At 60.8% G+C, this 12,216-nt stretch overlaps 1 protein-coding gene across 1 annotated transcript; it reads left to right on the forward strand.

Moving 5' to 3' along the window:
• Positions 1 to 1,535: 1,535 nt before the first annotated feature.
• LHX5 (LIM homeobox 5) lies at positions 1,536 to 9,723 on the forward strand. Its single transcript, XM_055321803.1, has 5 exons — positions 1,536 to 1,708; positions 3,741 to 3,964; positions 4,631 to 4,908; positions 5,531 to 5,696; positions 9,356 to 9,723. Exons 1-5 carry the CDS (start codon positions 1,536 to 1,538, stop codon positions 9,721 to 9,723), a joined length of 1,209 nt encoding a protein of 402 aa, XP_055177778.1.
• The last annotated feature ends 2,493 nt before the right edge of the window (positions 9,724 to 12,216 follow it).

Here is a 12,216-nt window from a genome sequence, read left to right on the forward strand (position 1 = left end):
GCACGGTCGCCAGGTTGGTCCCGTGGGAAAGGAGGCCTGGCCTCTCCCTCCGTTCCCCAGACCCACATTTCCCTCTTCACAGGCACCTGCAAACACCCGCTTACCCCCCCACACACACACTCATACTCCCCAGACCCTCAGCTCCCTAACAACGAACCGCTCTTTCTGCATCCTACGTAGATTGCAACTTGCACACGCAGCTCGCACGCGCTGCGTGTGCAAGCAGCACCCACGCAATCTCTGGCGTTCCCGGCGCGGCAGTGGGACCCACTCACCACAGTGCCCTGACTGGCTGACCGTGATCTGGAAAGTGCGACGAGGAAAGGAGAGACGTGGTGAACTGGTGAACGCCACCTCTGATCAGGCTTCAGGAAGACCGGTCTGCCCTGATCTCCCCAAGTCTCCCTCAGAACTCCGTGGGGCGCGCGCTCAGGCCTGAAACTCCGGGGTCCGGGACCAGGCCAGATGACACCCTCCCCCAACTTGGGCCTGGGCCTGCAAAGGGAAAGATACCCAAACAGCGCGGCTCGCTCTCACGCTTGCTCTCACGCTTGCTCTCTCGCTCTCTCTCTTTCTCTCTCGCTCTCGCTCTCTGTCTGTGTCTGTGAGAAAGGCTGGGCTGGGCCCCAGCTCCGTGTATGACAAAAGAAGCCGGCCGGGCTCTGGGAGCCCCGTGAACCGCGCCGTCGCAGCTCCTGGGCGCAAACCCCGGGGACGCGGGGAAGAGAGAATCCAATCTGGGCGGGCTGGACTAGGGAAGAGGAGGCGGACGCAGAGCGCGCTCCGGGCTTCGGGCAACTTCTGCAAGTTCCGGGGATGGCGAACGGGGCAGGGCCCCTCTCCCACTAGGCCCTGGAATCCTGGCCCCCAAATATTTGTGGGAAGAGAGAAGGGAGATGCAGTTTTCAGATCGCGCGGTCCCCCCCGCCCCCAGCCCCAAACTGGAAGGTAAATACTTACTTAGCCTCCGAACCAGGTACAAGCTAATACTCAACAATACTGATGCCTTGTTTTTTTTGCTCTGTCCGGACCGCAACGCTGTAGCCAATTTAGATATGCTATAAATTTAAGAGGTTGCCATGGCCACCGCGCGCCCATTGGCCGCCGGGCCCCCTACGTGCCGCGCCACGTCACCAAATCTGAATAAGGATGCGCGAATTAGGCGGCGGCCAGACAAAGATGAGGATCGGGACCGCTTGAAAGTGGGGGAAAGTGCCGGCGCCTCCGCCACCGGGGAAAGCCGCTCCGCAGCACCGAGGCCATTAGCCACCCAAGATACCTGGGGGAGCCCGGAACAAGCACTGGGGCGCGCGGCCCGAGGCATGAGGCTGTGAAAGCCACCCCTCCCCACCCCACCCCGCGCAGCCCAGCGCCAGGCCAGCGATCACCCGAGGACTTGACCGGCTGAGTCTGGGTCCGGCCCGGACTCGCCCGGCGGCGGCCGAGATAAGAGGCGGAGCGCAGCGGCGGGGCCTGGGGGCCCGAGGGCCGGGGGCCCAAAGGGAGGGCAGGGCGGCCCGAGCCGCAGGGGCGCTATGATGGTGCACTGTGCCGGCTGCGAGCGGCCCATCCTCGACCGCTTTCTGCTGAACGTGCTGGACCGCGCGTGGCACATCAAATGCGTTCAGTGCTGCGAGTGTAAGACCAACCTCTCGGAGAAGTGCTTCTCGCGCGAGGGCAAGCTCTACTGCAAAAACGACTTCTTCAGGTAAGAGGCCGCGCCGCCCCGCCGCCTGCGCGCCCGCCCTGCGCGCGCTCCGCCGGGGCGCCCGGGAAGGGGAGACCGCGAAGCCGGCCTCCTGGGCTCGCAAGCTTAAATGGGAAGCGGGGCAGCCCACTGCTCTCGTCCTGTCCTTGGTCCAGGAAAGCGCCCGAGCCCGGGCGGAGTACGAAGAACGCTGCCTCGCTGTCTCTAGCTCGCTCCGGCAGGCCGGCTTGCAGCCGCGCGGGGCAGGGCCAAGAAGCCCTGACAAACTTGCTCCCCACGCGTCTCTGCTCCTTCCCCGCAGCTGCGACCCCAAGGTGGAAGTTCGAGCTCGGTTCTGAGACAGTGAGAATTTTTGCCTAAGGTAGGGGCTGCTGGAGGCTTCTCCCACCAGGCAGAAAGCAGGAGCCCAGGGGCTGACGCCCGGCAGGCCCCGGGGCCCCAGAGCCCTCCTGGACAAGCTGAAACTTTCCCAACTCCAAAGGGGTTCAGCCAGGAAGATCTCCTCTGATGATGGGGGGAGGGAACCTTCTCCTCCTTGCCCCCCCCCCACCAACTCCTTAAACATTTTCTCCCATCCTGAAATGTACAAACAAAAATCGAAGCTGAGAATCAGGACCTCCAGAGTCCAGTCTGTGATGTGTCACCTCCCCTTGGCTGCCCACAGGGGCCCTCAGGTGAGCCAGAGCCTCAGTTTCCCCAGCTGGGAACCGCCAAGGGCTGGCCTGGAAGGCTGTGGGTTTTCTGGCGTCTCAGCCCTGCCTGCTTCTGCCAGGCGCCCAGAGCCGGCTTTGTGCCGGTGAATTCCGGGCACCGAGGGAAGGGGGGCGTGATTAACAGCGTGGAGAAAGGCTGCTCCCCGGCCCCAACGGCTCTGCACTAGGGAATTTGAATAGGAGAAAATGTCAGCCACAGCTTTACACGTGTAAACTCCCTAGCTCCGGAGGCCCGAGGCCCCTAATGTGGCGGTGCTTGCAAAGTGCCTAATGATTTTTGATAAGGTGCATATGGCCAATTACGCTGCCGGATAAGGCCAAAAGTGACTTATGGCTTCTAATGCCCTCACTACATCAACGTCACCCAAATTCGCCCTGTTTAGAGACATGGGTATGAGTAGATGTGGGGCCCCAAGGTCCCGGGCCCTTGTTCTCCCTCTCCACCTGCACCTCACCCCTCCCAGTGCTCGCCTGCACCACCCATTTTGGGGGAGGCTGGCCTTCTCCAAGCACTCAAGAGAGAAAGAAAAGGATTTAGATCAGGAACGCGGGAAAGGGGGGGGGGGGGATTTGAGAGATCCTGTGTACCTGCCATGCAGGTTTAGGACTGCCTTCTAGTCACATTCTCCTGATGCCTGCCAGAGTCAGAGATTTGGGGGGGTTGAAGACTCAATCCCTGCTTTCCAGACTCCACAGTTTCTGAGGCCCTGCTGTCCACAGGGCAAGTAGCTCCAACGGGTCCCAGAGTGGGGACTGGAAGGCCTCCAGTGCCGGTGGCATTGGGAATCAGCGAAAGATGCTTTCCATCCTGCTCAGGTCCAGCTCGGGAGGGGAGCTGCCCACCCCATTGCTAAGACCTACCAGCTAGGCCAACTGGCCTAACCTGGGCCCCGGCAGACTGGACAGGACCCAGGAAGCAAAGCCAAGGAGTGGTCCAAACCTGGCTGGCCAGGCTGAAAATGCCAAATAACTTGGACAGCCAAGTTTGCCTCAAGCAGCCCAGGCATATCTGGCAGGGATGAGGGGAGCATCTTGGGGTACACTGGGTCTGTGCTCAGCTGAAGGCTGCACCCATTTCTCTAAACCTTGTGGAGTACAAGTAAACCTGAACAAGCCATGAGAGTCCCAGCCCTAAGAACAGCCCAGGACATTTGTCTCACCTCTCTCACACTAGCCAGAGAGTACAGGATTGCAGGTCTCATTTGACAGATGTGGACATGGGGGCTTCTCAGAGGCTAGGGTGCGTGGGAAGAAGTCAGGAGCTCAAGAGGATAGGACCCCGGGCTGCTCCAAGGTGACAGGCCCTGTTGTGTCTGCAGGCGTTTTGGCACTAAGTGTGCCGGCTGTGCGCAAGGCATCTCGCCCAGCGACCTGGTGCGCAAGGCCCGCAGTAAAGTCTTCCACCTCAACTGCTTCACCTGCATGGTGTGCAACAAGCAGCTGTCCACGGGCGAGGAGCTCTACGTCATCGACGAAAACAAGTTTGTGTGCAAGGATGACTACCTGAGCTCCTCCAGCCTCAAGGAGGGCAGCCTCAACTCAGGTAGGCTGTCTCCTCCCTTCCCCAGCCTGAGGCCCTAAGACCTTCCCACCACAGTCAGCCTGGCACTCTCCACTCGGCCCCTTGTGTGTTTCTGTGTCTGTCTCAGAGCTCCCTTCGGGCATTTCTAGGGTGGTGGGGAGGGTGCAGGGATTTGGAATCAGTCCTACAGGATAGACTACAAGCTCTTTCCCCTTCTCCTTCCATTGAGGGGCTACCCCCATTTGAAGCCACACAATTCTCCCCCCCCCCTTTCCTAGTCTTTTCAGCTCCTGGTAATTGCAGCTACAGTGGGAGGATGATAATCAGGGACTGGAGGAAGGACAGACGGGGGAGGAAGATCTGAGGCCCAGAGTTTATCCCTGGCCGCCTCCTGTCCCCTCTACACGGAGGCCAGACTCCCCCACAGGGCGTGCCTCCCCCTTCCCCAAGCAGTGGCCCAAAAGGGCTGGGGAGGCTGGAGAAGGGTCCCTCCAAAGGCCTGGCCCTACCAGGAGGGAATGGGCAGGCACCGGAACCCTGGGGGAGGGGCTGTCGCTATGCTCACAAGGGAACCCACAGCGGGCGCCAGCGGCTGGCAGCCGGGTCGCTGGGGACCAGCTACCCGACCGGAGAGACCTTTGGCCACCGCTGACGGCGCTGTCCTCTTCCCGTCCCGTCCACCCGCAGTGTCATCCTGTACGGACCGCAGTTTGTCCCCGGACCTCCAGGACCCGCTCCAGGATGACCCCAAGGAGACGGATAACTCGACGTCGTCGGACAAGGAGACGGCCAACAACGAGAACGAGGAGCAGAACTCGGGCACGAAAAGGCGCGGCCCGCGCACCACCATCAAAGCCAAGCAGCTGGAGACGCTCAAGGCCGCCTTTGCCGCCACTCCCAAGCCCACGCGCCACATCCGCGAACAGTTGGCACAGGAGACCGGCCTCAACATGCGCGTTATCCAGGTGCGGGCGGGCCCGGGGCACCCTTCCTTCCTTCCCTGCTAAGAGCGCACCAAGTTCGGGTGAGCCCGCCGACAGGGCCCGCTGGTCAAACTTCTACCAAAAGATCCAGCATAGTCCTGCGGTGCCCAAGACGGTGGGATCTTGGGCGGGTCGCTCACCGCTCGGAATCCCGCCCCCTCCCCCGTTCAGGGAGAGTTTTAAGCCTTGTTGGGGCACCTCTTTCCCTCCCATCTTTCGGAGCAGAGAAAGAGGCAAGGCTCTTGACGCGCCCCTCCCTGTGCTGGTTCGTGGGGAGACAGACAACCCGCCAGAGCCCGGCTGGGAAGTCGAGGGGCCGGGACCAGAGCCGTGCCGGGCGGGAGGCCTTTATAAAGCCGTCAGGCCGAGGGCGGGCCGAGGACCAGGAAGCCCAAGTCTTTATGAGTCGCCCCACGGGTCCGCGAAATCCTTCACCCTTGGCTGGTTCCCCGAAGCCCCTCTCCACCTCTCGGGGCCTAATCCGCCCGGCCCCCGCCTCCGGGCAGTCTCGGTGTGGAGGAGGCTATAAGACCCAGAAGGGGCGGCCTGGGCAGGGAGGGGAGGACACCCTGGACCTGAGCTCACAATCCTCGCCCTGTCCCAGGTGTGGTTCCAGAACCGAAGGTCCAAAGAACGCAGGATGAAACAGCTGAGCGCACTGGGCGCCCGGAGACACGCCTTCTTCCGGAGTCCGCGGCGCATGCGTCCGCTGGGCGGCCGCTTGGACGAGTCTGAGATGTTGGGGTCCACTCCGTACACCTACTACGGAGGTAAGGACCCCCCAAAGCCCCGAACGCCCTGCCCTACGCTCGGCCCCGTGTGGTTTGGGTGACTGAGGACGCAGGCAGAGGCCCGTGCCGTTGGCCGCCCGGGATCCCCTCCCTCCCTTCTACCTGCGGGGAAGGTACACAATCATGAACACACCTTAACAGACACACAGCAGCAGAGGCGCGAACGCTCAGCCATAGATACCTCCTGGACACAAAATCAAACACATGGGTTCACTCACCCATACGGTTGATACACGCAGATAAACACACTCACCCACGCAGGACACATGACTGCCACTCCCTTGCATGCAAACTGGAGTTCAGAGACCTCAGGGTTGCGCATCTAGGAACACGATCACACACAATACGCAGGTGTGGGCTACTCCCCGGATTCACTCACGGACAAACATACCCAAAGAGATTGACAGGCTCACACACTCCCAAGCTTCATACCCAGGCGAGCACTGCAAATCTACATGCACCCTCCCCCGCTGGACACGCGGCCTTCCTGCTGCCCTTGCCTCACGGTGGTGGTTGCTGCGCGGGGGGGTGCCCTTGGCACCTGCAGGAACACTGGCACTGGAGGGAGCGCTGGCAGTAGGGATGGAGAGGTCAGGATCCAGCCCCAGCCACCTGCTAGCTAGCTTCCTAGTCGGCACCTCCTGTTCCACGCCTCCGGGGGACTCTGCTCAGCGTTTGGCACTGTGAGCTAGGATGGGGCAGTTGCTCTGGGCAGGACTCCTGTGTTCATTGGGGTTGGAGGTGCAGGAATTGAGCCCACCCCAGTTTCTATCTTTAGGGATATAGGCGGCAAGGAGCTGGAGTTTGCAGAGAGGCATTCGGTCACGGGTGTCGCAGGGTTTGGGTCCTCTCCATCACTTCTCTTCTTCCTTCCCTCCTCTTTTCCTTCCTCTCTGGTCCCCTCACCGCTCCATTTCGCTCCATTTCCTTTGCACCTGCTAGGCGACCCATCCCAATCCCCCAGTACCATCCCAGCTCCTTCATCCTGGCTTTTTGGTAACCTCAGGTGCTCTAGGAAATCCACTCCCTGCCCTGCACTTCCCCAACCTTTGGACTCAAGGAAAACACCTCCCTCTTGTGTTTCTGAGCCTCTGAATTTGGAGAGCCCGCAGGATTGCCTGTGCCTAAGACAGATCTCCGCTGAGTCGTTCAGTGCCACAGGCCTGGGGTGAGGGGCCGAGGCTAGTGGCCCCGTTTGGGGAGAGGTGACTTTTCTTAGAAACGTGGGTTTGGAGAAAATGCCGAAACCAACGGGTAGGGTAGGCGCCGCCGGGTACGCAGGCAGACCTAGGAAGGAAGGCTTCAGTACAGGGTCGACCTAGGCGGTTAGATCTTCAGGTCCCTCCGGGGGCCCCTGAAATTGCAGGAGGGCAAATTGCGCGCGGCTGTGCTTCTGGAGGAGAGACTTTGCGCTGGCAGGGCGGGAGCTGGGGGCTGCGGGCGCTGGAGGGCAGCTCGGAGGGTGGACGCGTGGGGCCGGCTTCAGTCTGGAACTCTCCCTACCTATCTCTGCCTCGCTGCGCGCACCATCCCCGCCCGGGTGCCCGGAGGTGGTGGGGCGGCGCGGTCCGGAATCTCTCCCCGCCTGGGTAATTAAGCCAGGTTTCCCCGAGGACTGCTGTGCCCCCACCAATCCCGCCCCCTCCTCTACCCGCGCGTCTGCTGGATGGGGTGGGGGCCTGGACACGCGGGCCCCTCTTTCTCCGGAATGGGGGGCAGGACCCCCCAGCCCCAGGGAGGCAGCCCCGCCTAGTCCGCGCTGGGAGATCCGGGCGGCGGCGGCCGGCAGCGGGCGAGAAAGGGGCTGGGCGGCGGGGCTGGCGGCTCCCCGTGGGAGCGCGGACAAAGCCCCAGCTGCGGCTTTTGTGCCCTTTTCAGACGGCGTTTGTTCCAATTACCTCCGGCCCGGCCGCCATATGGGCGGAGGCGGCGCGCTCCGCGCGGGGGCCGCGGCCCTCGCTGGCTCACCGGCTCGCTGCGGGCCGAGGCCGTCCCCCATCCCCGTCCCTTAGGAGCCCCAAATTCGCCGCTTCCAACCATTCCCTTCACTTTCGGGGAGAATGGAGTGAGTGGTTTTTAAAAAAAGTAATTGGCGACCGTTTTAGCTGTTGCTTAAAGCGTCTACAAGGCGCGCCTCCAGGAACCCCCCATTTGCACTGATTTCAGGGTTTGGAGAAAGAAGGGGGGGCAGGCGGCAGGGGACGTCCAGAATTCACCCTGCCGACTGAGACCCAAAGACCCAGCGTGGGGTGGGCGACGTCGCGGAGAAAACCCCAGCCTGGGGGCGCGCTGGTTTTCCCACCGCACAAAGCGGGTTATTGTCACCGGTGCCGGCTACAAGGTGATTCTTTCCTGGGGTCCCACACCCCAAACCTTCACAGCCGACCTGGAGGAAGGGAAGAGACTGTTGCAAGGACCGTGTGCGAAGGAGTTCTGGGAGGAGGCCAGAGAGTGGATGCGGACGCAATTTATTCAGAGTGGGCTTGTAATCGGGAGTCCCGCACTTCCTGATTTTGTGGGTAAAACGCAATTTGTGAATTTTCTGGAGAGAGCTTATGGCTATCACCAGATTCTCAAAAGGACTCAGAGACCCCAAATGTCTCAGAACCTGCATGTCCTGGCTGGACAGGGGTGAGACTGAAGGACCCAGGCTTCCCACTGGAGCGCCCATGAAATGTTGGACCTGCGAGATCAGGCGAATGCCCGCCCTCCCTCCAGTCAGGTCTAGGGGGGCCGCCGCGAATTGTCAGACCCCCACATTCACGCAGAAGGTCGCAGAGCTGTCCTTGATAGGGCGGAGGGCCGGCCAGGTCCGCGGGGTGCCAGAGGTGAAGGAGAGGATGCTCAGCAGCCTCGCGGGCTCCTAGTCCCATTGCCTCGTCTGCCGGCCCAATCTGCCAGCCCCTCTCCGCTGCTCCGGCCTGGGGCCCAGGTCGGGCCGGGCTGCACCAGGTGGCTGCCCACTCTCCACCACTTGGTGCTCTGGCCTCTGTGCCCCCCAGCATCACGGCCCAGCTGCACTTCAGGCACCTTTGGCATCTCTCTGACTCATCTGGTCGGTCCTTGAGTGCCTCTCTCTCCTGGCCTTCCCCTTCGCTCCCGGGTCTCTCGCCCCTTTTTTTTCACAAGTGTGTCTCTGACCGCACAGTTGTCTCATCTCTTTCTCGGGGCTTGTCCTAGACGATCGCCCTGGTCTCTGTCTCTGCCTTGGGCTTGGCCCCTCTGGGTCTCTTTTCTGACCTGAGTCTGGAGGTGCCTCTGTCACTCTGCTCTCTGCCGATGTCTCACTGACCCTTCTCTGGCTGTCTCTGTGTCTCTGGCCGTCTGCGGGCGTCTCCCCAATTCTAAGACACGGTCTAGGGCGTTCACTGTCTCTCTGCGACCCGGTCCCTGGCGGGGACCCTCCGACTCTGAAGTCACAAGCTCCTTCTGCGTGCGTTCGGGTCTCCGAGCCCCTCCCTGGGGTCGGTGGGTGCATCTCCCCGCCTGGGGTCTGGGCCTCTGTCCCGGGCTCTGGCTCTGGGCTGGTCCACCTGCCCGTGCGCGGGTGGTCCCCGCGGGCGGGGTCTGGGCCTCCGGTGCCCCCGCGCCGCCCCCGGGCCCCTCTGACCTCTGCCTGTCTCCCCGGCCCCCCGCAGACTACCAAGGCGACTACTACGCGCCCGGAGGCAACTACGACTTCTTCGCTCACGGCCCGCCGTCGCAGGCGCAGTCCCCGGCCGACTCGAGCTTCCTGGCCGCGTCGGGGCCCGGCTCCACGCCGCTGGGCGCCCTGGAGCCGCCGCTGGCCGGCCCGCACGCCGCCGACAACCCCAGGTTCACCGACATGATCTCGCACCCGGACACGCCCAGCCCCGAGCCCGGCCTGCCCGGCGCGCTGCACCCCCTGCCGGGCGAGGTGTTCGGCGGCGGGCCCAGCCCGCCCTTCCCCCTGAGCGGCGCGGGCGGCTACAGCGGACCCCTGTCGCACCCCAACCCCGAGCTCAACGAGGCCGCCGTGTGGTAAGGCCGCGGGCCCGGGCCGCCCCCGGACGCAGCCGCCGGGCCCCCGCGCCCGCCTGGGTCCCCGCCCGCGGCGGGGGCGCGCGGGGGCGCGCGGGGGCGCGGAGCAGCTGGCTCCGGACCCCGCTCCGGACCCGGACCCCGCTCCGGACCCGACCCCCGCCGCCGCCCGGGCCGCCCGGGGCCCGCGGCCGAGGGGCGGCCCGACGTGTCCCCCTCCCGGCCACCCCAACGGCAGCGGGTAACCTTATTTCTCACTCTGCTTTCCCCGTCTTTAAAACAAGATGATCAGAAAAGGAGAGACAGAGAGAGAGAGAGAGAGAAGGGAGAGCGAGGAGAGGGAGCGAGAGGAGGAAGAGAGAAGATGGAGAGCGCCCCAGCCGCGGCGGCCCACGGCAGATGGAGCGAGCGCCGCCCCGGGGCGCGCTCGGGCGGGGTCCCCGCGAGGACCGAGCCGCCTGCGCGCGGGCGCCCCCTGGCGGCCGCGCTCGAGGACCAAGGTCAGCTTCGCAGGAGGGGCCGGCCCGGACCTCGCGGCGCTGGGGGGGGAGGGGCACGCACCCCTCCCCCCAGCCCCTCCTCCCTTTGACACTTAACTGTGAGCCCGGGGGTCCAGGCCGGACTGGAACACTCGCCCCTCCCACTCCTCCCGTCTCCCCCCCCCCCACACACACACACTGGGCAAGGCGCCGAGATTTCTGGGCTCTGGCCCGTTGACCACCCTCCCTGCCCGGGGCCTGGAGGCTGGGTCGTCAGGATGTACAGTATTATACTTTTTTGGAAGTCGAACGCTTCTAGTTTCCTTATTTTGTATAAAGAAGAAACAAATAAAGTATGTTTTTGTGTTTACTGTTTATTTATTGTACTCTAGTTATCCGGGGTTGGACATTTTTATATTTTTAAGAGGAGGGTGGGCAGAGTGTGGGAGGGGAAACAGAAAGAGGTTTACCTAAAAAAAAAAAAAACAAAAAACAAAAAACAAAAAAAAAGACACAAAAAACAAAAAAAATCAACTTTTTTTTTAAAAAGAAAGATTAATAAAAAAAAAAATTTCTTTTTTTCCCTCAGTGCTGTGTGGTTTTCTTGTGTGTATGGGTGTGTGGGTGTGTGTGCCTGCCTTCTCAGTCCCTCCGGGTAAACAGAGTCATGCTTCTCTAGTTCGTGGGTCCCACGTAAAACAGACTTGATTGGTATAAAGCCCCTCCCTTCACTGGGAGGGCAGGGGTGCTTTTGATAACCACCAGGTCATGAAAGTGGCTGCTTCTTTTTTAAAAGATTATATTTATTTATTCATGAGAGACACAGAGAGAGAGGCAGAGACATAGGCAGAGGGAGAAGCAGGCTCCCTTCGGGGACCCCGATTCTATTCAGGACTCCATCCCAGGACCCTGGGATCATGGCCTGAGCAGAAGGCAGATGCTCAACAACTGAGCCACCCAGGCACCCAGCTGCCATTATGTGCCAGGCACAGTATAGCCCAGACCCTTGTATAAGACCAGCATCGAACACAAGCCTGCCTGGCGCATAGTAGGCCTTCAAGATATTCGAGGAATGAAGGGTTATGTGATTTGTTTGTCCCCAAGACGTCAGAAGAATTCTAGCTTCACTCCTAATTAGGCCTCTGGTTCATTCCCGCTGGCTGGTAAACTGGCGCTAGTTATCTGCAAGGCTGTGTTAGGGCAGAAGGGCCCCAGGGAGAGAGCAAAGCTGATGTGCTCTGCAAGTCCGATGGAAGGAACGGGGCCCCATTAGGTAAATGGCAGGCGTGTTGGAAAGAGTGCTAGATGAGATGCGGGGGGCCTGAGCCACTACCTGAAGGCAAGGTCCTCCCTCTTTTTGCTGTTTCCCTACTTACAAAAGTGACATGGGAGGGAGGCCTCCCTACCTTCCCTTCCTACCCAGAGGACACCATAGGCTTAGAAAAGCAGATGAAGGAGATAAAAATAAATGTAAGAGTGTCCTGCATTGGGTTCCTTTCCACCCAAGCTGGGGTCAGGGACTTGTCAGCTTTAGTGGCAGCAGGGCCCAGGGTGGGGAGAGGCGGATGAGGGAGGGAAGTGGGCCACTGAGGAACGGGCATACACTAAAAGCCCTGTTTTTCTGTCCTTGCATGTGGACCTCCTGAGCATAATGCAAGGTGGCTTGGCTTTTTCTTTTCTTTCCTTTATACGCACGTTTGTCTTTATCAAATGAGTGCTCCTTGCTCATTGAGGAAAATTTAGAAATTTCAGATAAACAAAGGAGAGAAAATCACCCAGAATCTCAAGCTCCTTGGTAATGTAATTTGATGCCTTTCCTTCCAGACTTTTCTTTTCTTTTCTTTTCTTTTCTTTTCTTTTCTTTTCTTTTCTTTTCTTTCTTTTCTTTTCTTTCCTTCATTTTGACCCTAGAGATCATTCTCTACAGGCCATGTGGTTACCTGCTCTGGTTCACTCAGCAATAACTCCCAGATTAATAAATTGATTGTAGTCAGAGCTATGTCATCTGATGCAGTGAT

Source organism: Nyctereutes procyonoides, unplaced genomic scaffold, assembly GCF_905146905.1.
Source record: "Nyctereutes procyonoides isolate TBG_1078 unplaced genomic scaffold, NYPRO_anot_genome, whole genome shotgun sequence".
NCBI classification, from domain to species: Eukaryota; Metazoa; Chordata; class Mammalia; order Carnivora; family Canidae; genus Nyctereutes; species Nyctereutes procyonoides.

Bases quoted from the DNA above. Each gene is read 5' to 3' on its own strand.
- LHX5 (XM_055321803.1), top strand. From the start codon at position 1,536: ATGATGGTGCACTGTGCCGGCTGCGAGCGGCCCATCCTCGACCGCTTT. The intron at 1,709-3,740 runs GTAAGAGGCCGC...TTGTGTCTGCAG, and splicing joins TGCAAAAACGACTTCTTCAG to GCGTTTTGGCACTAAGTGTG. The intron at 3,965-4,630 runs GTAGGCTGTCTC...GTCCACCCGCAG, and splicing joins GGAGGGCAGCCTCAACTCAG to TGTCATCCTGTACGGACCGC.